The 22,030-nt window shown below is 34.3% G+C and overlaps 1 protein-coding gene and 1 long non-coding RNA gene across 2 annotated transcripts in view; one reads left to right on the top strand and one right to left on the bottom strand.

Annotated features, from left to right (window-relative positions):
• Positions 1-22,030, bottom strand: part of EYS (EGF-like photoreceptor maintenance factor) — a 1,514,868-nt gene that overhangs the window by 695,043 nt on the left and 797,795 nt on the right. Inside the window, exon 23 of the mRNA XM_077903501.1 lies at positions 19,872-21,617. Within this exon, the coding sequence (XP_077759627.1) occupies positions 19,872-21,617 (1,746 nt within the window). The remainder of the gene's footprint in view (positions 1-19,871; positions 21,618-22,030) is intronic.
• On the top strand, positions 1,927-19,918 carry LOC144317302 (uncharacterized). Its single transcript, XR_013383259.1, has 3 exons — positions 1,927-2,016; positions 6,224-6,330; positions 19,822-19,918. It is a non-coding gene; the product is annotated as an uncharacterized LOC144317302 (long non-coding RNA).

Here is a 22,030-nt window from a genome sequence, read left to right as displayed (position 1 = left end):
GAGTGGAGTAATAGAGGTAAAATGTAATTGCCCATTATAAACAACTAGAAACTGGATAGTACATATGAAACAAGGGTCTTCAGACACTGTAAAACAGGCTATCCACAAGAATGACCCCTTTGATTAGTCCATCATACTACATAGAGTCTTTAGACTTTAGCATAAGGTGTGAGAGAGTAATCCAGCCATGGCATTATCCATGAGTTGAGAAGACAGAATTGAAAATTAAGGGAGGCTAAGAAGGCTAGAATTAACCAGGCACAGTACCGAAGAGAAGAGAGCTGCACGAGACCTCCAGAGATCTCTACAGGACTGTCTTCAAGCCTTCAGGTTGTATTAATCATTAGAACATTGTGAAGTTGGGAAAGAGCCATCAGAAAACAGCAGTCCCAGCAAAGATCCGATGAGGCTGGAAAGCAGATTGTTCAAGAAATATGTACAGAGCAAAGACCTTAGTTCTCCCATGACTGAGAAGGCCTAAAAAAGATAGATCAAGTGAAGGAGGATGAGCCTGCAAAAATGACCAAGAAGTAGCATCCAAAGAGAGGGGTAAATTGGTGAGCAAGTTCCAAGACCTTCCCTTAGACAAATCCAATAGTTTTAAAAATAGCTTCTAATGTTTTTTTCAAGTTTCTAAGCATTTGAACACAATATCAATCACTAATAAGAGACACTCCCTACATCAGTGCAAAAGTTAGCCATTGGCATAGGAATAACAAAATGATTTCCTCAGGATAGTCAATTCAATCCAGTTCAGAAACTCTTTGTTGGATGCTGATTCAATTTACTCAGTGGGGTGCTGTGGAGGAATAAAGGCATGAAATAGAAAGTTTGCAGGGGAATAAATCACATGTGAAAATGAATATTATAGAAGACCACAGAGAGACATAGTTACTTCTAAAAAAATATGAGGATTAATTCCATCGGGGGTCAGAAAGTGAGAGACAGTAAGGGTGGCTCTTTGGAGAAATGGAGTTTTGCCAAGCCTTGAAACAAAAATAAGACTTCAGCAAAATTTGAGGATGAAAGCCATTTTAAATTCAGAAAACAGCTATGACGTCAAGGACAATAACTCTGGCATGAGAAGAAAAGCCTTTCTTCTGAGCATATACAGACAACTATTGATATATTTGAAGAGAAAGTAAAAGTTTTTGGGAAATGTGAGGAGAAATCACAAAGTAGATCCAGAATAGAAACAGATGAAGAGATCAGTGCTGAAAGATGACTGAATAAAAACAAAAGAAGTACAGCACAGACCACAAATAGACACTGTATCATTTATGAAATGGAGTTCTTTTTTATTGTCTAAATTAAAGTACTTATATTTTGTTTTAAATTACAATCATTTCTATAAAACCTCACCTAGTTGTGTATATTTTATTATAGGAAAAAATGATTTCAAAGTGCCATGCATCATACTAGTTCCAGAAGATCATTTAAATACAGTGTCACACAATATTTATTAATTTATACCATGAGCATTATTAATTATTTAAAAGATTATTTGTCTAAAAATGCAATATACACATGCATAAGACATTATATTTGGGTCTTATGTTGTTAACCACAATGAGGGTTTGTATTGAAAGTAATAACTTTCACATAATAATTTAGCACTATTTCTGAAATTGATATCAAAGATGTAAAGTATGAGAACATTTATGGATTAAAAATGATGTGACTGGCTTGAGTTATTTACTTAATTGAGATTAAAGAAATAAATAAAAATTTTACTTCATTGTTCAGTGTAGTATTTTATGTACTTATTACAAAAGAGTTCCGACTGACTTGATATTATTTTTAAGCTGAAAAATAAAAGATCATGTAAAGACCGTTTTTCAGTGCAAATGCACACACATTATGTGGCATTCCTTGGGTATCCAGCTCAATATACTCAGTTGCTATAGAAACCATTTCTAAGGAAACAGAAGAAAGAAGTATGGGTATTTCAATTGCTGGCTGTGTTCCTGAAAGAAATGAATAGTAAACAAATAGTAGTACTTCTCTTTAACATAGGTACTTATCAATTACAGTTTAAGACAAATGAACTAAGGAATAAATACTATGAGTTTCATACTGGAAGTTACTTGTATAAATAGATGAAATTATTTTTAACGTCACATTTCATCTAATTAAAAATACTTACAAAGAATAGCTAACCACATATTGAGATGCACTGGAAAAATGACCATTTGATTTTTGTCACATTTCTAAAACTTGAGTCAGTGTGAAAGCTCCAATTTGAAACAGGTTAAAATACAATAATTTTATAATGTAGAAAATGGCCCATAAAAAGTTTGCTTTTTTTTTTTCAAGTTTTTAAGTTCCAGGTAGTTGACATACAGTGTGATATTAGTTCTGGTGTAGAATTTAGGTATTTATCACTTACATACAACACCCAGTGCTCATAGAGTTTATAATCAGAGAAAATCTTATTCAGTTTTTCACTTTGTCACAAGAAGCTGAAGTTAGTGGGTTGTGCATAAAAAGTAAGTTGCACATAATCTCAGAGTAATTTAAGGGAAACTGGAATAGAACTCAAGTTTCCAAACCTAAATCCAATTTCTTGTAGCACAAAGTTTATCACAAAAACATGCATTTTCGGGTACAAAAAATGAATCAAATTTATATTGAATATATACTTCTGTGCTCAATACTAAGGACACAAAAATGAGACACAAGTCTTGTAAACAGCTCATTTTCTTGTGTGTACTGAAGGCAAATAACAATTACACATAATTATAAGCATACATCTGTAAGAGAAGAAGGGGCATTGTAAAGATTCTGTACCAAAGGTCTTGCCATCACAGAGCGACTATTACATTGGCTTGTTTTAGGTTACCACAGGACCTTGAACAATTACTGTGAAGATAAACTGAGAAGTTAAAATCATTGTGTTTAGCTTACTCCTGCCACACAGAAAATCCTTAATATACCTTAGGTACTAGTTTTGCAGGAAAATGGCTAAAAGTGTTTTTAAATAACATATAACCTTTGTGTATGGTGCAAGAGAGTGGTCTAGTTTCATTCTTCTGCTTGTGAATGTCCAATTTTCCCAGCACCATTTATTGAAGAGACTGTCTTTTTTCCAGTGGAGAGTCTTTCCTCCTTTGTCGAATATTAGCTGACCATAAAGTTGAAGGTTCACTTCTGGATTCTCTATTCTGTTCCTTAGAGGCTAGATCTCATGACCCTTGAGATCATGACCTGAGCCAAAACCAAGAGTCAGACACTTAACCTACTGAGCCACCCACGTACCCCTAATTCTCAAATTTGAACTGAATTTATAATTTATGCCAATTTCTCTGTACTTGCCTCAAGTTAAATGTGACCAGGTCTAAAGCAGATATGCACTTGTGAAGATTAGTAGGACCTGAATAGAATACTTTCATTTTTTCCCTTGTTTTTAGAATTACATTATTTTTTCTGAACAAGAAGTATGCTAAGTAACAATATTTGAAAAGCATAAATGTTCTTTCTTGAAAGCATAACAATATTTTAATAGGTAGCAAATAGAATAGATGGCATAAGAACTAAGACTTTGGCTTAAAATGACATTTCCAAAGGTAAAGTAGATAGACTGGAATACTTATCCTTCTTATGGGAACCAATTATTTTTTTTCCCCTAGGACTCTCATGCCTCTTCAATCTCCTTACCTAAATTTGTTTCATACCAAGGCAAGTAGATATCAAAAATGCTAAGGAGCTTAAATCTGTTTCAAATGCCAACATTTTCAAAAAACAACATCAAAATATCTTTGAGAAAATTTGCTTTGAGTTGAATTCAAATTAATCATGTAGGAAGAGGGCAGGTTTCAAAGTGAGGAGACTAGGGACTTAAATTTACTAGTTAAATCTAGATCCCCCTTTCTAGAAAATCTGTAAGTGCTAAGATATAAATTCCCCCAAGAAATAACTCCAAGTTAGCTTTGAAAGGTAATAGACACTTTAGTACAAACAAAATATTTCAAAGCACCATCAAGTCATGGGTCTTAGCATGGTTGATGTATTACTAGCCATTAAGCATTTTTTTTTGAAAAAAATTTGATAATACTAAATAAAAAGTTTTGAATAGAAATCATATATAAAAGGATAAAGGAGTCAAATAGCCCTCTCTGTGAGAAAGATTCAGGTTAAAAAAAAAGAAGAAGAATCTCTCAAACAAGTTCAAATCCCAATAAATGTGGTTTTACTTACACATTTATTAAAAGCAAATTGATCTTATTAAAATTTGGACACATAGAGCACATGAAATTACTCTCAGCCACATCCCCAATTACATATAACTTAAAAAGAAAAAAAAATTCCTCTAAAACATGTACTATGTTTAAACATTAGTTCTGTCCTAGAGAAGTCACTTATATTAAAGTATAATTTTATGTTTTATTTTTATCCTTACTATTAGTGGTTCTTTTCAAAGTCTAGGTACACAAATATTTAAAATTTTAAAAGTTGGAATCCTGATATTACCTCTATGGTAAAATAAATAAAATAATATTAATACAAATTTAATTTTTTGCTTTTGATTTAGTGATTTCTGGCTTGTCATTAATATGACATCTCTCCATATTTTTTGGAAAGGCACTAAATGGAAAACAATGGATTGACATTGATTTCTATCACTAGGAAATACAATCAGAACCAAATTAATAAACTAGAAATACAGTTATCTGACTTTCTTAGAGAAATTATAATTTATAGAAATATTCCTATTTTTTACAGTACTGAATTTATATCTATAGAAATCTGCAACAAATATATAATTTATATACTTATATATAAATCTGCAGCAAATATATAATTTATATATATTAATATATAATTTATATTGTAAATCTATATTATAAATTATATATTAATATAAATAAATCTGTAACAAATATTTTGGTGATGAATAAGACGTGGGGATGATTTAGAAATAATTTGTTTTCCTATTTCTGTTTTTTCATAGGGGATAAGAATAGCTGATTAATGAATTGTCACTACAAAGGTTGTAATTGCTTCCTCATTTAATGGCTGTTACTTCTAATACTGCCTTTTCTACTTAATGTAGGAACTTATTTTGCCTATATTCTTTTCATTTGGAAAGTACTTTTGGATGCTGAAAAAATTAACATAGTATTTTTGTGAAAATTTCATTTTTGGGTCACATACTTTCTCAACTATTATTTACTTAGTTTCCCTTGTTTTAATCATTAGTAGTGTCTACCACAGTCTCTGTCTTGAAATATGGTCAACTCAGAAAGAAACACTCCAATCTTCTGTGTTTGTATTAGACACCTAATCTTCCTTGCTGAGACTATATGACACAAGCAGGGTTGAGAAGCATAGCAACTCTAGGGATTATCAGGAGATATACATAAATTCTCTTTCTTTACCATGCCAACTGTGGACAGATTTTCTTCACTATCTATTTTTTTTTGCCTCTGAATTTGAACAAATATTTTAACAGAGAATTTGTTTTATACTTTTATTGATTTTCTGTTAAGATAATGACAGCTATGGTTTGTCTAGGCTCACTATCTTCAGATCCTTTGTTAAGCACAGCATGAAACATAGCATGGTCTAGTTTAATCTTTATAAGAGCTCTATGCAGTGGTTATGATTATCATTCCCATTTTAAAGGAAGTAAGGTAAGGCAGGGAGTAGTTAAGTATTCCTAAAATCACACTAGGTAGATTTGGAATTAGCATGACTATAGAGCCTAAATCTGAAACCCCCCACACTGTGGTAAGGACACTATAGAAAGCAGTATTCTAATTTCTATGGGGCATTAATTTAAAAAGTACAAATCCTTTACATGCATGTTTTAGTTTCTACTTTGATTTTGTGAAATCAAAACTGACATTATTTATCTCTTGTGCTTTTAATAATTAAATGAGCATAAAATTGGGGGGCTTTTCTCTAGCCTGTTTGTGAAAAATATATAAGTTTATGTATCGACCCTATTGTTCTTTTAAAATTAAGGCTTTTTCTTTTCTTTTCTTTTCTTTTCTTTTCTTTTCTTTCTTTTCTTTTCTTTTTTTTCTCTTCTTTCCTTTTCTTTTCTTTTTTCTTTTCTTTTCTTTTCTTTTTTAATTAAGGCTTTCCAAGTAGAAACCATGATAGTTATATACCTTCAGGTGTAAATATTAAATGGTCTAAAAGAACAAAATTTCACTCTTATTGATTTCAGCTGTCCAAATGATAAAATACAACTTTACTTTATTTCCTTCCATTATAGAATGCTCATCGGATTGCTGTAAGGAGTGACAGTAGCACTGGTATCAAAAGAAGAAATGAAAAAACACAAGAGGAAATAAAAAATTATCCAGAAGCCTAAGCAAAATGGTAAGCTACTTAGAGTAACTTGACTCAAAATAAAAACATAGACTGAAAATCAAGTAGAAAAATAAAGCATGTTATAATCTTAAATCAAGAGTTGCACCTGATTATCTGAAGTTCCCAAATTATATATAGAATTTTGCCCGTTTGCAAATCTGGATTGAATCATATCTGGTTTTTTTAGTCATAAATTGCCCTTAGAAAGCAAAAATCATGGTAAGTTTAGAGCAAAGGGAAGAATTCATAAGCAAGCAGAGAGAGACCATAGGAATATGGGAATTAATGTGGTTTCTACACTTCAATGATGTTGTGATTCAAAGTTGAGAATATAGTGGTTAGACATTATGTACTATCAAGTTGTGAATGCAGGACAGTAAGTCAGAATCTGAGGAAGAAAGAGATTTCCATATGAAATTTAGGGACCCCAGAGAAGTTGGTAAGAACTGTTTCGGAGCATCAGCTATTGAATCTTCTGTAACTGACACATATTTAGAAGTACACAGGAATTAAATAGACCTAGGGAAGGATTAGAAATCCTAGCTGAACTGTAGCTACAGATTTAAAATCAAGAGACACACAAGACTGTGGCTACATCTAGAAATCAAACATCAGAGTAGGATAAATTTGTCAACAGTAAGTGAATAAGTCAAAGGCAGAGTATATAACAATAAAATTCAGGACAAGTATTAAGTTTAGATTCCAAATATCCAAAGTTTAAAGACCAGACAGGTATTAAATGTGTTTGGGGAAGTAATCTAGAAACGAAATAGAGTGTGTGAAGTTGGATTAAACAAACAAATGTTTAGGGAGAGATTAACATTTAGGTGGCATTGTGACAAGAATTTATATATACTTATTTATATAACCCTCAAAATTACTCCACAAATTAGTGGTATCCTCATTTTACAGATACACAACAGAGGCTAAAGCAGGTAACTAAAGCTAAAGAGATAGTAAGTCACAGAATGGGAATTCGATGATTTGTCCATCTTCCACCAATCTTCTTCCATATTACAAGATGATGAAATTGTATAACTCAAGATTTTTAAAAATCTAGGTAAAGACTCTTGAAGATGTATAAAGACTCCGAACCAACTTTTGGCTTTAGAGTGGTAGAGTGTCCTTACAGGAAAATGGTGAGACAAATAAGGGAATGCCATGTGACAACAGAGGCAGAAATTGGAATGATGTCATTGCAAGCCAAGGAACACTAAGGTTGACAGCCACCACTGGAAGCTGGAGAGAAGCAAGGAAGAATTTACTCTGTGGTTTCAGAAAGAGCACACCCTGCCAACACCTTGTTTAGATTTGTAGATTTCAGAACTGTGACCCATTCCTGTTGTTTTAAAGCACCCAATTTGTGCTGCAGTTTTGTTGCAGCCCTAAAAAACTAATGCACTGTTCATCAAAAAATAGTCATATTTCCAGCATTTGTGTCAAAATTACAAAATTTCAGAGTCAAAGTTATCAAATCTCATGTCTTTCGCGTCTGTCTTCTTCTCTTTCAGTATTTTCTAATTCTACCATCTACTCCCTCAATAGTTCATATTTTATCATTAGGTATTTCCACTCTATACTGACTTCTTGTTATATATAAACACACAAGCGCATCCCCAAGAATACACACATACAAACACATATACACAGACATTTATATGTGTTATAATATCACATGGTCCAGGTACAGATAACTTGACTTATTAAATTAATAAGTTAGTATAGAGTTCCTTCATTCAACATGAAGTCACAAAAAAATTTCCAGGAATAAGCATAAACACAAAACACTAAACATATATTTCATGCTGAACGTAACTTGTTAATTCATGGCAGATGCAGAAGTCATATGGTCTTTCTGTGCCTTAGGGCCATAATCAGGACTAAGTCATTATAAACTTATCAGACTTTTGAATTGTAATAGAATTTCTATAGACACAGCTTTATGGTTGATAAAATTTCAGATAAACCTATTTGTAGCATGTTTGGAAAAATTGGTTTGCATAATTTCCCCTTGTCTTCAGAGGGTGCTTAAGATACTCTTCGCTGCTTAATAAAACTGATTACAAAAATAAATAAAACTAATCCAATACTTTAGAAAATCCTGTGACCTTTTAATATATATCCTGAATCTGAGCATTTCCCAAGTTACTGCTGACACTTGGACTGAGCTATGGCCATTTCTCAACTGGACTAGGGCATTAGCCTTCTAACTGGTCTTCCTGCCTGTATGCCTGCCTTATCCCCACCCACTAATCAATTCTCCACAGTGCAGCCAGAATGATCACTGAGATCATGTCACTTGTCTGTCTAAACCTCTGGAATAAGTTTCTGTTTCACTCAGAAGATAAGTCCTTAAATTGCCCCCAATTCTTTTGTACTTTCTGTCCTGTCCTCTATCTGATTTCATTCTCTAAAGCCTCCCTCTGGTTTACCTGCTTCACCACACTGGCTTCCCTGATGTTTTTAGAAAATGTCAAACACACACCTACCTTAACACAGCATTGACTATTTGTTCTTTGTGGGATATTTTTTCTCCTTCTACTACACAGCTCTCATCTTCTCCAAGTTGGCTTCCTCAGCAAAGGCAAATGTGACCATACTGTTGTTTCCCACCCACCAACTCAGAACCTGTGATATCCTCCCCTGCAAATCTGCTCTATTTTCTTTTAAGCATACAGTCTATACATATAGATATACATTTACAGACTCTCTTTATATATTAGAACTATATTATGTACACTTTATTACACACAGCATGTCATACAGAAACACAGGATCTTTATGCTTAGTGTTTACTGTCTTTCATTACTAGAATTTAAGCTCTAGGAGGACAGGAAACATGTTATTTTTTGTAGTGTATTAGTCATACCATTAATAGAGTCCTCAATAAAATGTGTTGCTGAGTGAAATATGGTTATTAGGGAAGGACATATGTTATGCTAATCACTGTTAACTTAGATAATAACACTGTCAAGGGGTTTGAATAATATCTTAATTATTGACATAAAATAACATCTCAAAATATTGTTGATTGATGTTCATAAATGTGACAATTTGTCATACTGCACCATGTTTCAAGTATAAATAGATTTGAGAGGCAACAGAAATATATTTTTAAACTCCTATGTATAAGTGGCTGACAATAGTGAATAAAACTGAGAAAAACTATGTGGAGAGAGAAGTAATTCTCCTCATTGGCAGAATTTGATACACTGGCCTGACCAATGGGCAAAGAGGGCCATAGGCACCAATTTTAAAATCTCACCCCCTTGCCTTCCTCAATTCTTCCCTGGCCTCCCTGGAGTAAGGGATGCCACTCACCAGAAGGCTCAGCTGAGATCTGTCCAAACGTGGGACATGGAGCCAGTGAAGACAAAGGACATGAAGAATAAGCAGAGCCTATTCCCTTCATTGAACAATACATTGTCCTTAAAATTCATCATATCTAGGGAACCCCGGGTGGCTCAGCGGTTTAGCACCGCCCTCAGCCCAGGGCGTGATCCTGGAGACTTGGGATCGAGTCCCACATTAGGCTCCCTGCATGGAGCCTGCTCCTTCTGCCTGTGTCTCTGCCTCTCTGTCTCTCTCTGTGTGTGTCTCTCATGAATAAATAAATAAATAAATAAAATCTTTTAAAAAAATCATCATATATAGATCTTGCAAACTCAAACTTCAATCCCAACTCAAGCACTTATTAGCTGAGGGATCTGAGCCAAGATAGTCTCTTCCTGCAAAGTTGTGCAGGGACTAGATCTTCAACCCCAGGGCACTGTTAGTTACTAATTGCTATTTTTTTTAATTTTGATTTATTTATGATAGTCACAGAGAGAGAGAGAGAGAGAGAGGCAGAGACACAGGCAGAGGGAGAAGCAGGCTCCATGCACCGGGAGCCCGATGTGGGATTCGATCCCGGGTCTCCAGGATCGTGCCCTGGGCCAAAGGCAGGCGCTAAACCGCTGCGCCACCCGGGGATCCCCTACTAATTGCTATTTAATAAACTGCAGCTACTACTATTATAATTATCCTTAAAACAAAGAATTTTGTCTTTGCCTTCATTTCCCTAATATCCAGAAATGCCCACTGAATATCTGTGTTGTTTCTTGCCCAAATCATTTCCTTCGTGTGACTGTCCCCTTTAAGCCTTACTATAACACTGGCTCGGATAACAGGACTGGATTATTTAAGCTGCCTACATCCTCTGCTTAGAGCATCAAATGCCAATCCTCACTCATCTATCCTCTTGCTGCAGAAGTGTGATATTTTGCCTTGAATGTCAGCTGTGCTGGATCCTTCCTCAAGAATGGTCAGTTGGAGATCCCTGGGTGGCTCAGCGGTTCAGCGCCTGCCTTGGCCCAGGGCGTGATCCTGGAGTCCTGGGATCGAGTCCCGTGTCAGGCTCCCGGCATGGAGCCTGCTTCTCCCTCTACCTGTGTCTCTGCCTCTCTCTCTCTCTCTCTCTCTCTTTCTCTCTATGTTTATCATGAATAAATAAATAAATAAATCTTAAAAAAAAAAAAAAGAAAGAAAAAATAATGGTCAGTTGTGGGCAGCCTGGGTGGCTCAGCGGTTTAGCGCTGCCGTCAGCCCAGGGTGTGATCCTGGAGACCCTGGATCGAGTCCCACGTCAGGCTCCCTGCATGGAAACTGCTTCTCCCTCTGCCTGTGTCTCTGCCTGTCTCTCTGTGTCTCTCATAAATAAATAAATAAAATCGTAAAAAAAAAAAAAAAAAAAAAGAATGGTCAGTTCTCTAACTGAATCCTGTTCCCTGGGCATCTAGAATCCAGCTCTGTGCTGGCTGGTAACTCAGAAATAAACCATGATCTCCCCATCTTTATATGTCTCACTAGTTGCCTAGACTCTTCTAGTATCGAGTCACTTGCCTACACAAAGCCATCTCGAACCATGATTAAATAGGTAATTCCTTGAGATTCCATGTATTGAAGTGGTCCAGCTTCTTCTTGAGGGGCCAGACACTTCAGCCATGTTTATTTTTTCAGTGCTAAGGTACTTTCTCCCACCCTCCAGCTTCTACACATCCACAGCTTATGCTTCTTCAGTCATAGCAGCCTTCATAGCTAAGCCTCCCTAACTTATAATAAACTGATGACAATTTTTGTGACTAATTTTAAAATAGTCTTCCCTGGGATCCCTCCAATTATGGCAAAGCTTTGGATAAGGCATTGTATCTATTAACACTTGACTCTTGTATTGAAAGAGCATAAATACACTGAGGGAAGCTAACAGAACAAATGACCAAAATTATGGTGATGCTGAATTATGTATAATGACCTATTGGAGCAAAAATAAAGGGAAAAAATAAAATTTTAAGTGTTTTTATAAACATCTTCCAATAGGAGGTTGCATTTAATTTGAGCCTCGGGAAAGGAATTTGACAAAGTGGGCGATAGAGGGCATTTAGGAAGAAGGACAATGAATGCCAAAGTGCAGCGCTGGGCAACTGTGCAACAGTATTGGAGAGTGGTTAGTCATAAAATAGGGTAGGGATAAATAGTAGAGAATGACTTCAGATGACACAATTGAGATCGAATACTATAGTTGGAATGCTTAGGATTTGAAACCTCTCCTGATAGGAAATGAAGATTCATTGTGACTTTCTAAGCAGAAGAATGCAAATCATATAAGGAAAACAACTCTGAAAGTAATGTGGAGGAGGGATCAGAGAGGATAGAGACTAGAAATAGGTCACTTATCTTAGAGAGTACTGCATTAGTCCACAAGAGAGAAGGAGAGTTTAAACTGGAGTAATAATAGTGAACTAAGAGGCTGGGTGAGAGGACTCTGTAGATAAAATTCATAGTCCTTTTGATAAAATAAAGTTTATGCTGAAGCTTGGAAATCTAGCTGGATATAAATTTCATGTTTAAGAAATGATTCAGTGGAGAAGAAAGTATGGGTAGCGAGAGAGATGGAGGTTGTGATACTGGAGAGTTAAAGATTTTATCTTAAGTTTTGAGGGACTGCTAACAAAAATGTTAGTCTAAAGATAGAAGCAAGTTTATATATCTGCGTATATTTGAAGCCATGAATATAGGTGATATATCTCCAATGACAAATTGTGGAATAAAGAAATAAGAATTGAAAAAAAGAACAGTGAAGAGTATGGAAAGAAAGGAAGGGGGAGTCTAAGAATGAACCCCAAGGGGAGATCCCTGGGTGGCCCAACAGTTTGGTGCCTGCCTTTGGTCCAGGGCACGATCCTGGAATCCCAGGATCGAGTCCCGCATCAGGCTCCCGGCATGGAGCCTGCTTCTCCCTCCTCCTGTGTCTCTGCCTCTCTCTTTCTCTCTGTGTCTATCATAAATAAAAATAAATAAATAAATCTTAAAAAAAAAAAAAAGAATGAACCCTAAGGGATTCTAGCAGTTAACTGGAGAGCGTGAAACTGCGTGTTAAATTAGCCTGGCAGAGGTGGGAAGAGTATTCCAGAACAGCAGTAGCACAGGCCGTGCCAGGTACATAATTTGTTGAACCCACTGCAAAATGAAAATGCGAGGTCTTTTGTTCCAAAAAAAAAAAAAAAAAAAAAAAAAACAAGGAAAATGTTCTATTAAAGGTCCTAAAATAAAAGCTTTTCTTTCTTTAGTGGTCTCCTTTTCATCTTTTCATGATATATTTTACTTGCTATTTAACATCATTATAAGAAAATTTAAGATTTTCCATTATTAGCACATATTTTACCATTCATCTTTGTACTGTGCAATACCTATTTTAAATGAAAATATAAGAGAATTTAACTCTTCAGTGGCATCATCAAAATTCCACAAATCATGTTTCAGAGCTAGTACATACATTTCGTTCTTAGCAAAAAGTAATTGAACATTGACACAAACTCAGCTGCTTTTATTCCACTTCTTGTTACATTCTAACACTACTTTGGAACTAGATTACTTCCACAATACCCTTACTTTGTACTTCCTTCCAGTCTCCCTGAAATCCTATATACTATAGTTCTACCAAGTGTGGGGGCCTTCTGAGTATAGGGCCTTTGTGACAGTTCATCACCCTTGAAAGCAGCTGATGGAATGAGCACTGAGTGTTATATGTTGGCAAATCGAACCTCAATAAAATAAAATAATAAATAAACCATGTAAAGATACACAGATTAAAGACAAAAAAGCATCCCTGGACATAGATCTGAAAACTGCACAAAGAGATTATGGGTATTTACTACAGTTTGTGGCTTTATACTAGGGCTCCATCAGAATGGTACAGAAGACAGGGATGTTGTGACTTTGGGCAGCATAATGGAATTAAGCAGGTCTGAAATATGAACTTTTCTGAGTCCATACAAGGCTAATATTTATACCTTGGTCAAAAAACTAAACTATATTAACTTGAGCATTATAAACACCTCACATATAGTGCTACTGCAGGAATTGGCAAATTCCTGTAAAGAACAAGTTCTACCTTTGTAGACAATATGGTCTCCATCACAACTACTCAACTTTACTGTCATAGTATGAAATCAGTCATGGGCAGTACACAACCAATGGGTATAGCTAGGTCCCAGTAAAACTCTTTAGAAAAACTAGTGGTGGGCTGGGTTTGACCAGCCGGTAATACCTTGCCAATCTCTGGTCTGTGCTGTTAATTTTCCCAAGGTCAAATTCCCAAGATTCAACAATGGAGAGGGAAGTTTTGAAACCAAAGAATTATAACATGCATGAAAAAAATTGTATTATTAACTAGATTCACTCTATTATATTTTGTACATAGTAGTATATTTTTTATACAGTGTTGATGTTACTATCCATTTTAGTGACAAGTGGGAATAAAATGCAAATGATGAATATTCTTGAATACTGCAAACTAGCAAAACACAAAATGCACAGGGCACTCCTTTGTGAAAGATGCTGGGTGATGTACAGGAAACAAAATGTGAGGATTTTACTTCAGATGAAAATCTGTGGGCTAGGTGTCAGCAGTTAAAGTTTGATCTGCAGGAGAACTAGTTATGTTCATTAGTGGGTCATTTCTAAAAGGGATTGTTTTATACAAAGCAAGTAAATTAGAACGAAAGTGATACTAAATATTGTGACAGAAGCTTTTGTCTTCTGTGCACACACTTCTTTGACCACAAAGGACAGGGTCTAGAGGGCTCCTTCTGCAGTAAGGTAACTTGAGGAGCTGAAGTAGAAGGTCTCAAGTTTCAGCTGAAGGGGGACATCTCTTTTGGTGCTTAGTGGTTTTCCCCAAGGGGAAACTTTTTCCTCTACATTTGCTGGTTTGTAGAATGGATACATAACAATGAGACATTTCAAACCTTAGACGATAACATATGATTCCAAATTTGCCAGTAGATAGAAATGAGAAACAGTTATGATTGTTTTCAAAAGGCATAATTCATACCTGAGTGCTTCAAGACCAAAACAATAGATAAGCAAACAAATCACAGCCGTGCTGGTGCCTGTCACAAAGTACTCAGTTAAAAACACATTTGAATATTGAGTAAAATGATGTGATTTTAATTCCATTCATCTTTTAAAAATTTTACTAAAAAATAAAGGATGCTGTGGAAATATAAGTAAGAATTTCAACATCTACATAGTAATTCAGTTTAAAAAATGTGGTTGGCATGTTTGAACATAAGATCTCTGTATTATTTCAGAAAAATATTTTATATTTTTAAAAATAATTTTAATATTTTTTCTTTCACTGTAATAATGCTAATTAGCAATTATCTATCTTTTCTATATGAACAATTGTAGAACTCATAAAAACTTATTTATCTTGATCTAATATAAGTAAAATAATTAAATATACTTTCTGAAATGTTTATTTCTCACCATACACAGATATTTACAAAAACATTTTTTATTGATCATAAAAATATATAATCAGTTTGAAACTTTTAAAAAATAAAAATAAGTATTGAAAGAAATATTAATGTTTTTGGAAGAATCTTTCATATGCATATATGTAGTGTGCATTACACATGTATTTGCAAATTTATTATATATGATTTTATAACTTATGCTTAATAGTATTATTAAATACCAATATTTATTTAATACAACCACCATTTTAGGGTACATTCTTTTCCAAATATTTGTTATTTTAATAACATTTAATAACATAATTTTGGATATATCAACAATAATTTCCTAACATTGAGATTATACTATTTTTAAAACTTCTAAGATTTCTGGTGGCAAGTTCTCTCTAGAAAGATGGTGCCAAGATACTTCCCTACCTACCAATAGAGTGGTGTATTTTCACAAATTCAGAATATTGCAGTTGGAAAAAATAAATCTGGCAAATGGATAAAATTTGTATCTCATTTTAAATTTGAGACCTTTGGTTGCTTCTGATGATTTTTAAATATAGTTTTATTGACTATGTACAGCAAAGTGTTTTACTATTTGAATGGTCAGCCTTTCTTCTTTGATTTGACAGGGTGTTTATAATCATGTCTATCTCACGAGGCAATACATTTTTGGATATTTGCTTTAACTATGTTTATGACCATTTTTGGAATCAAAGGGTATTAATTTTAGTTATTCTACTATAAAATATACCACGATTGATATTTTATTTATAATTTTCTATTTTTGCTTTTATTATTTTTTATTTTTTTATTTCATTAATATAAATTTATTTGAGAAGCTGGGTTTAAGATATGCTGAAATTGTTTCTGGGTCTTCTGTTTTAGTTAACTATCTGGTCTAGTCTTATGATTGTATTTTGTTTTAATTATTTTTATTGGAGTTCAATTTGCCAACATATAGCATAACACCCAGTGCTCATCCTGCCGAGTGCCCCCCCCAGTGCCCATCACCCAGTCACCCCAACCCCCCCGTCCACCTCCTCTACCACTACCCCTTGTTCATTTCCCAGAGTTAGGTGTCTCTCATGTTTTGCCACCCTCACTGATATTTTCACTCATTTTCTCTCCTTTCCCTTTATTCCCTTTCACTAATTTTTTATATATATTTTTGTTTTTAGTCTTAAAAATTTCCAGTTAGAGATGAAATAGATATTAACTTATATTTGATTTAGATTATTTAATGTTTTATAATTTTATCTGGTTAGTCCTCAAAGAATTTATTCTAGTGTAAGGATATAGAGAAAGAGTTTTCAAGATAACAAAATGCATCAACACAGTTGTTGAATATGAAAACTCTTATCAAATCTCTTTTATGTATGCAGTCTAGCACATATATTTTTATTCTATTTCTTTGTATCTGTATCCCTGTAATAATACCCATATTTTATTATAATTTATTTTAATATATTTCATAAACATATGATGCTCTTAGTGCCATTTCTATTCAATATTTCCCTATTCTCTTTGACCTCAAGATGACTTGATCAAGTTCTAAATATTATCTCACTTGAATTTGTTTGAAATTTCTTTATAGTTTTCAAATATAGTGCTTCTTTAGTATTAAGGACTCACAGTTTCAAGAACTCAAATAAAGACACCATATCTCCATTTAATTTACTTATGGTATTTTGGTTATTTAATTAATGTATTTTCTATTTGATCTTCTAAATGTTATGTATGAAATACATGCACATGCATATATAAGGCATTTTGACTTATGAGTTTAATGGAATTATGTCTTATGTTTCAACTTGGAGAATGGCATTGAATATTGTTGTAAGTTATTTATATTTTGTTATGTTTGGACATAATAATAGATACCAAAAAGATGTGAAGATAATGTAAATCACTTAGGATAGAAAAAGGAAGAGAGAAAAAAATACTCTTAGTAAATTATAAATTGTCAATATCTTTTTACCTAATAATGTGGTAAATTATATTATTGAATATCTTTCTTTGACTCACCCTTTTATTTCCAGATAAAATATCCCTTTGCCACTTACTAGAATTTTATGAATACTGTATTAAATTTTTAAATTTAGAATTTTATAACTATGAATGGAATAAATACAACTCATATAAAATTTTCATTTTAGCACTATTTTTGTTATCCAATGCAATTAGAAAATCTTTGGATTAGGAAGCTCTGGCTATTCTCTCTTAAATCCTTCTCAAACAACTGGTAGAAAATAATAGAGAATCATATTGCTAGAGGAAAATAATACCAAACTGCTAGAAAATGTTCTTTTTTCCTCTCTCTCTTTTAAATAATTAAAAAAATTTCCTTAAGTAATCTCTAAAACCAATGTGGGGCTCAAACTCATCACATGCTCTACTGACTGAGCCAGCCAAGTGTCCCTTCCCTTTTTTCCTCTTAAACTTCACTTGCTTCATAAATCAAACAAAACCACAAAGACTGGTTTGATTTAGAGGATGGCTGACCAAGACAACTTCAATTCAATTTAATAGATATCATTATATTATAGAACCAGCAATTATAAACTTCAGAAGTTAAACAAAACTCTAAGAAGCATATTGATAGTCATTGTTCCATGATATCTCACTTTGCTTATCACAAGATATTACTTGGAGCATCATTTTTCTCTTAGCTACCCATGAAAAGTGAGAAATCCATCAGAGAGCAAGGGAGCCCAAAATTGCACGCTTTCTACCTTTTATACTTTCCTAGGATGGAGGTAGCATGTAGAGAGGCAATAATAGAGTACTCAGTGGTTCGCTTTAGAAATGTACAAATTCTCTCTTTATTAGTCACATGCTCATTCTATATTTTGGCAGTATCATGGAACATGGAACCTAGTCAAGATTTTAGCACTGCAGGCCATTCTACTATGGCCTATTCTGCCTTTTCTTTACACAAAGAGATTAGATAGATTTGCAGATATGTTATTAAAGATAATTTTCAGCTACTAAATGGATTTGGCCAATGATGAGCAGCTGCAGGAGACTAGAAGACAAGAGGAGAATGGAGTTGGGAATATATCTCCTGGTCTACTCCTGATTGGTTTGCTTTGGATTGGCTGTGTTGTCTCCCTAAATGCTATAGCATCTGTAAACTGGTAGCTTTTCTCTTTATGGGTCTGGATAACTGCTCTTTCCTTTTTCCCTTCAGGACTCAAGGTAGTAATGACATTCTGCTGTTGCTAGTCCCTTCAGAACCACACTATCCCTCATTGTTTTCCCTAAGCTTTAGCCATATCTTTGTAAATACTTTTTTAAAAAAATTAAACTCTCCCCAAGAACTCAACTGGAGTGTACTATCAATTCTCTGATTTGACCCTGGCCAACAGAGTGGTGAACAAAATGCCAGCAAGTACCTTGTAAATTATTGATTAGCATATCTAAAATAATTAAGGAGGAAAATAGTAGGAATACTGGAAAGGTCAAAATCATGAGAGTGTTTGCAGTTGTATTGAGGGGAGGGGAAAAATGGAATGTGACAAGGTTTTGTTCATAAAGGCAAACTTGGGATTTAATTTCCTGGAAATGGAGAATTTGTGTCCTGATTATTTCCAAGGGATGGCTATAGGACCGATTGTATAAGAGGAGAAGATGTAATTTTGCTTCATTTATATGTGAGAAGTGATGTATTAGGTAGTGTTGATAAGTCTTAACAGTTATACAACAAACTATTGTCTTATAAAAGCACAAGGAAAATACTACATTTAAGTTTGTAATTAAAATTTGCTATTTTTAGAAACTTTGCAAAGAAAATCATATCACACTGGATAAAGCACATATAAGATTTGGGTTTTTTTCTGATTTTCTGAATTGCCAGCCACAAATTACATACCTAAACATACACACAAAAATCTATAAATATGCATATATAACACAAAACCTATAAACTTCTCATTGAAGGAAAATCAACTTCACTGCCACAATTGCACTTGAAATTCCACAGGATAAAACTTCCTTCAAATAATGAAAAAAATACCCTCTCTTTTTGCTAAATACAATTATTTAAACTTTTTTTCCACGTTTCCTAATTTGACAGTAATTACAAGGGTAGAGGAGACTAATAATTTCTAATATGCTTTAGAGTAAGGATAGTTATTAATTATTTCAAGACTGATTTCAAATTTGTACATGAGATACTATCTTGTTTCATTTTTATATAATTTTTTGTTAAGTAAAGTTCATGAATTTAATTTATATTCTGAGTTATATATAATAAAAGCATCACAGCTTTGCATTACATAATGATAAACCCCGCTATGTAGAATGGCAACACCCAATGAAATTCCCTTGATTTCCTCATCTTCCCATTAAAAAATACATTTCAGTATATACTATACTGAAAAAAAATGTTAGAAACTGTATGTTATATTCTGTTACACCTGACAAAGAATCTATTTCAAGAAATGAGAATAATAAAAGTTAATCCTAAACTTTGAGAGATCTATTGTAATGAATTGAACTAGTTCAGTTTCTGATTGCTTGCCAGCAGTGTAGCCGTCTCCAACATACTCCTGTATTGATCTGGTAGCCTTTGTGGCAGTGCATAAAGAATAACCATCTGTGTCAGGTACAACAGCAGGTGCCATCTCCATTGAACTGGCTGCTACCCTGATTACAAAGAGGCTGTTTAGAGCACCTGGTGACCACAACAGTCTCTTTCTCTTTTCTACAGAAAAGAAACTCATTTCTAAAAGTTTACTGAACTGAAACTGAGAAACTCACCAGAAATCGTCAGCTGAAGGGGAATGAACTCCAGTGAAGACAAAGTAAGTGATCTAGTGATGGAAAGTCTCTGGGTCGTGGCAGGAAATTCCCAGTCATGCACACTAGGCTGAAGTTCCCATTTGGACCACTCTGAAGAAGTTCTGAGCCCTTCTTTTAAATCAGATGTTAAGGTCAGATAATCTGTAGAATACGTCCAATCTGGCATAAGTACAGACACAGGGAAAGAGGCCTGTATTGGAAGTGACTGAGTTGCTGAAACTGCATAAAATGCGATATCAGAGGTTACTTCTGAAAAATCAGACATTGAGTACATATAAGGTGGCATGTTGTTGTCAAAGTCATTTGAAGGTATAGTTTCTGGATGCTTTTGTAAATTTAATTCAAAATCTAGAGAACTGTCACGGGTGTAAAGTTTGGACTGTTGATGAGATCCTTTACTCTCTTGCACACCCAATAAGTTGTCTTGACTCAATATCTCAGTGGGGCCCACGGTTACATCGTAATGTCCCATTGTCAATAGTTTTAAAATGTTTTCTGACACAAAAGGATCATCAATAGTCAGTTTTGAAGTCAAATCAGTATTCATTGGGTCTGAGGAGACAGTTTGTGATGGGACAATGGATAAATAAGTTTTATCCAAACATAAATTAACATCCAAATTACTTGATAGGGTAATGGATTCTTCTAAGGATGAGGATAAAATCCTTATTTTTGTACTCTTTTTAGAAAGAAATAAAGATGACAGTTCTGTGAATGCTGCTGATGGCGTTATTTCAGTAGCAGAAGAAAACGAATGCCCAGAAGTGATAGTTTGAATTCCCATTAGTGCATACCAGCTGGCTAATATTGCTGAGTTCATCCAGAATGTCTCATAAAAGTGGGACTGTTTGCTATGCAAAACTTGATCTGAGAATTCATGAGAGGATTTTATTTCAGTCATAGAACATGTTGCACATGTTTGGCTTAATTCACTTAAAGAATCAGCAGCCTGTGATTTGATGTTTGTGAGTCTCTGGTTGCTAGATGCTTCAGTAATAACCTGGTATTCACTGGGAATGGAAGTTTGTGTAGTGAATTGGTGCAGAGTTGATGAGTTTAAGATGGCTACCTGTTTAGATATAATTATCTTAGCAGGAGAAATGGGAGACATTGAGGAGCTCAGCAATCTCCAGTACTCTCTTCTTGAAATTAAGGAAACAGCTGAATATTCTTCAATATCCTCTTGAGCCCCCCTAGAGACAACTGGAGGTACACTTGTAGAAGCAGTTGTGAGCAGGAATCCACGGGGGAGTAATGAGTGCCTGTTTAACTTAATATCAGCTCCTGGAATGCCAGTAATTACTGAACTCATTGCAGTAGTAGATAAGGCAATAGTCTGATTGTTTTCAAATAATAAAGACTCTGTAGGATAGATAGCATCTGTCATGAAAGGAGAGATGATAAATGGGGTCCTCTCTCCCCTACTGGGGAAAAGGAATCCTGTTATGGCTGCTGAAGTTTGGAAAGGCATATGTGATATAGATGTTTTGCCCCAATCAGTTTGTGCTGGGTCATGAACACCAAAATTCAGAAATTGAGAAGAGGGAACATCTGTGGAAGAAAGAAGACCGTATTTAGCAGAGAGCTCTCTAGTGGAAATCAGTTCTTCGAGTGAATAGCTTTCAAAAGATATGCCAATACTTAATGCTGCCAAACCAGTAGTTGGGAGAACATCATGCTTGATAATTCCTGTCTGTTTTGGACCTTCAGAGGGCAAAAAGAAAAAAAAAAAAGAATCAAAAAGTGACTTAAAAATGAACAACATATGCCCTGGGTCGAATCTTCTACAAATTTCTCTGCCACCTTATACCCATTACATGCAGACAAATAGCTCTGTAAATCATATTTATAATGAAAGTGTGTAAGTAAATTTAGCAACTTCACAAACTGTTTAAATGCAAAGACTCCTATTACTCACATTCCACAAGAGGGCCAAAGTCAAACAAATTGTGTTATGTAATCTTGGGAAAGAAGAATAAAACTGGAAGTATCTTGTGCCATCATGTTAAACTATACTACAAAGCTGTAGTAATCAAGACAATATAGTACTGCCATGAACACTGACACATATATCAATGGAATATAGTAGGGAGCCCAGAAATAAGCCTATTTATATA

This window comes from Canis aureus, chromosome 7 (genome assembly GCF_053574225.1).
Source record: "Canis aureus isolate CA01 chromosome 7, VMU_Caureus_v.1.0, whole genome shotgun sequence".
Lineage (NCBI taxonomy): Eukaryota > Metazoa > Chordata > Mammalia > Carnivora > Canidae > Canis > Canis aureus.
Note: the sequence above shows the minus strand (reverse complement) of the source record. Positions and strands in the feature narration are given on the sequence as shown.